Raw genomic sequence first — 2,275 nt, 5'->3', positions numbered from 1 at the left:
TGGCCTGTGGTGGGTGTGGCCTGTGGTGGGCGGGACCCCATAAAGCCTCGCCGCCGGGCGCTGCTCCAACCTCCGCAGAGCATGGCTGTAGGGCCGCTGGCTGCCCGCGGGCTCCAGCTGCTGCTGCTCCTACCGCTGCCGCAGGTGGGTCGGGCCGCGCCCTCTCTCGGTTCGGCCACCGTGGGGCGGGTCCGTGCTCGGACCACGCCCCTCCCGGGCTCACACCTGTCCCCGCAGGTGGCGCTGGGCTTCGCGGACGGCAGCTGCGACCCCTCGGGCCAGTAAGTCGGGGCGGGAGGGAGCCGGGGCCTGGCCCCACCCTTGGGGAGGCGCGGGCGGCGTGGTCAGCGGGCGCGTGCCCCGCCTGCTCCAGGTGCCGCCGTCCCCGCAGGTGCCCGCCCCAGGCCCGCTGGAGCAGCCTGTGGCACGTGGGGTAAGTGGAGGCCGCGGCTGAGCCGTGCGTCCGACGGTTCTGGGGCAGGGGTCACCGAGGCCACGCCCGCCAGGCCCTAACCTCAACAGGCTGCCTCCCTCCTGGCGGGAACTGGCCTCGAGCAAGCAGTACTTACCTCCCACTCCTCCCGCCTGGCCTCCACGGGAAGCCCCCACGATCCCGGTCAGCAGTGGGGCAGCCGCTGAGGGCAGCACGTCCTGGGAGTGAGCCCAAGGCTCCCTGGCCAGCCTGGGACAGACAGCCAGGGCAGGCCCAGCAGCCAGAGGCCAGGCTCTGGCCACAGCAGCCTCCGACGCGGAGAGACGTTCTCTGCTTTTTATTCTGTTAACCTGTCTTGGGTGGTTGTGCCACAACCTTCTCCGGGTGCAGGTGCCCGGCGGCCGAGGGTCAGTCCAGTGGTGGGGACTTGCTGTCCTAGGCTGGTCCTGCTGGCAGTCCTCCTGCTGCTGCTGTGCGGGGTCACAGCTGGCTGTGTCCGCTTCTGCTGCCTCCGGAAGCAGGTACAGGCCCGGCCACATCTGGCAACAGCACGGCAGCCCTGCGACCTGGCGGTTATCCCTATGGACAGTGACAGCCCTGTACACAGCACTGTGACCTGTGAGTGCCTAGGGGCCCGCCTGGTGGAGGTGGAGATGTCGGGGTAAATGCCAAGCCTGCCTCCACAAACCCAGTCTGGTTCCCTGCAGCCTACAGCTCCATGCAGTACCCAGTGGGCACGTGGCTGCCCCTGCCCTTCGGGGAGCTGGACCCCGACTCCATGGCTCCTCCTGCCTACACCCTGTACGCCCCGGAGGCTCCACCCTCCTACGATGAAGCTGTCAAGATGGCCAAGCCCAGAGAGGAAGGGCCGGCACCCTCCCAGAAACCCAATCCTCCCCTTGGGGCCTCAGGCTTAGAGACCACTCCAATGCCCCAGGAATCAGGCCCCAGTACCCAACACCCACCCTGTAGCCCTGGTGCTCCTTGAAAGAGGTAGGAGAACAGACCAGAGCTCAGAGAACTGGCACTTGGAGCCAAGGGCCCGCAGCCCACCCCACCATCCAGAACATTGCTGTGGCCCAGCCTTGGTACTGTGTTACGCCGCCAGCTAGCCCAGCCGGCCTCGTGGCGTCACCCCCGAGGCAGGCTGCTGCTTTCAGCCTCGGCCCCTGGCCCAGCCCCAGCAGGCTCTCAGCCTGGAGGAAGCCCCCTGGGCCTGAGCCTCAGGTGGGAGCTCAGGACCAGCTGTGACATCTGCATCTTCTTGGAGAGAGAATAAAGTTTGTATTTAAAGTTTGTATTTAAATGGGCTCTGCCTATGTGGGAAGGACTCTGGGACTCCAGAGCTCTGGGAGGAACCCTTGGGCAGCCAACCCCCAGTGCCCGCAGGCAGGGCGAGCATGTGGTTCCCGGTCTGTACTTCGTCCAGCCTTCAGGCTGCCATTCCTAGCCCTGAGCTGGGCAATGAGTGGTGTCAGGTGTCATGGCAGAAGTGACTGGGGCTGTGTTCCCCTGGCCAGGCCAGGAAAACTCCTCCAGCCCCATGCCTTTGCGCATTGTCCCCCATCCCCGACTGGGACAGTGAGGCACACAGGTCAAGCTGGAACATTTATTTTACACAGAGCTGGGGCAGTGGGTGGACAGGCGGCAGGGGCGGCGGCCTTCCCGGGCAGGCCTCCCACGGCTGCAGCAGCTGCGCCTACTGGACCAGCTTGAAGGACTCTCCGGTCATCATGGCCACGAACTCTGGGGTCAGAGGGGCAGGTCAGCAGCTTGCCCCGGCCCGGCCGGCAGCCCCCGGGGCTGGAGCCCACTCACCCTCGGCCGGCAGCCCCGGGCTGG

General features: G+C 66.8%; 2 protein-coding genes across 2 annotated transcripts in view; one reads left to right on the top strand and one right to left on the bottom strand.

Annotated features, from left to right (window-relative positions):
• On the top strand, positions 1-1,725 carry TMEM52 (transmembrane protein 52). Its single transcript, XM_032261998.1, has 5 exons — positions 1-144; positions 238-281; positions 392-433; positions 873-1,051; positions 1,141-1,725. The coding sequence occupies exons 1-5, from the start codon at positions 82-84 to the stop codon at positions 1,419-1,421; spliced, it is 609 nt and encodes a 202-aa protein (XP_032117889.1). The 5' UTR covers positions 1-81; the 3' UTR covers positions 1,422-1,725.
• Positions 1,726-2,028: 303 nt separating this feature from the next.
• Positions 2,029-2,275, bottom strand: part of CALML6 (calmodulin like 6) — a 1,792-nt gene continuing 1,545 nt past the window's right edge. The window contains exon 5 of the mRNA XM_032262000.1: positions 2,029-2,179. Within this exon, the coding sequence (XP_032117891.1) occupies positions 2,133-2,179 (47 nt within the window). The 3' untranslated portion in view covers positions 2,029-2,132. The remainder of the gene's footprint in view (positions 2,180-2,275) is intronic.

The sequence above is a fragment of the Sapajus apella genome, unplaced genomic scaffold, assembly GCF_009761245.1.
Source record: "Sapajus apella isolate SASKATOON/1434 unplaced genomic scaffold, GSC_monkey_1.0 scaffold127, whole genome shotgun sequence".
Classification (NCBI taxonomy): Eukaryota; Metazoa; Chordata; class Mammalia; order Primates; family Cebidae; genus Sapajus; species Sapajus apella.
Note: the sequence above shows the minus strand (reverse complement) of the source record. Positions and strands in the feature narration are given on the sequence as shown.

Excerpts from the sequence above, each read along its gene's own strand:
- TMEM52 (XM_032261998.1), top strand. The coding sequence starts at position 82 with ATGGCTGTAGGGCCGCTGGCTGCCCGCGGGCTCCAGCTGCTGCTGCTC. Across the intron at positions 145-237 it reads TGCTCCTACCGCTGCCGCAG|GTGGCGCTGGGCTTCGCGGA; the intron begins GTGGGTCGGGCC and ends CTGTCCCCGCAG. Across the intron at positions 434-872 it reads AGCAGCCTGTGGCACGTGGG|GCTGGTCCTGCTGGCAGTCC; the intron begins GTAAGTGGAGGC and ends TTGCTGTCCTAG.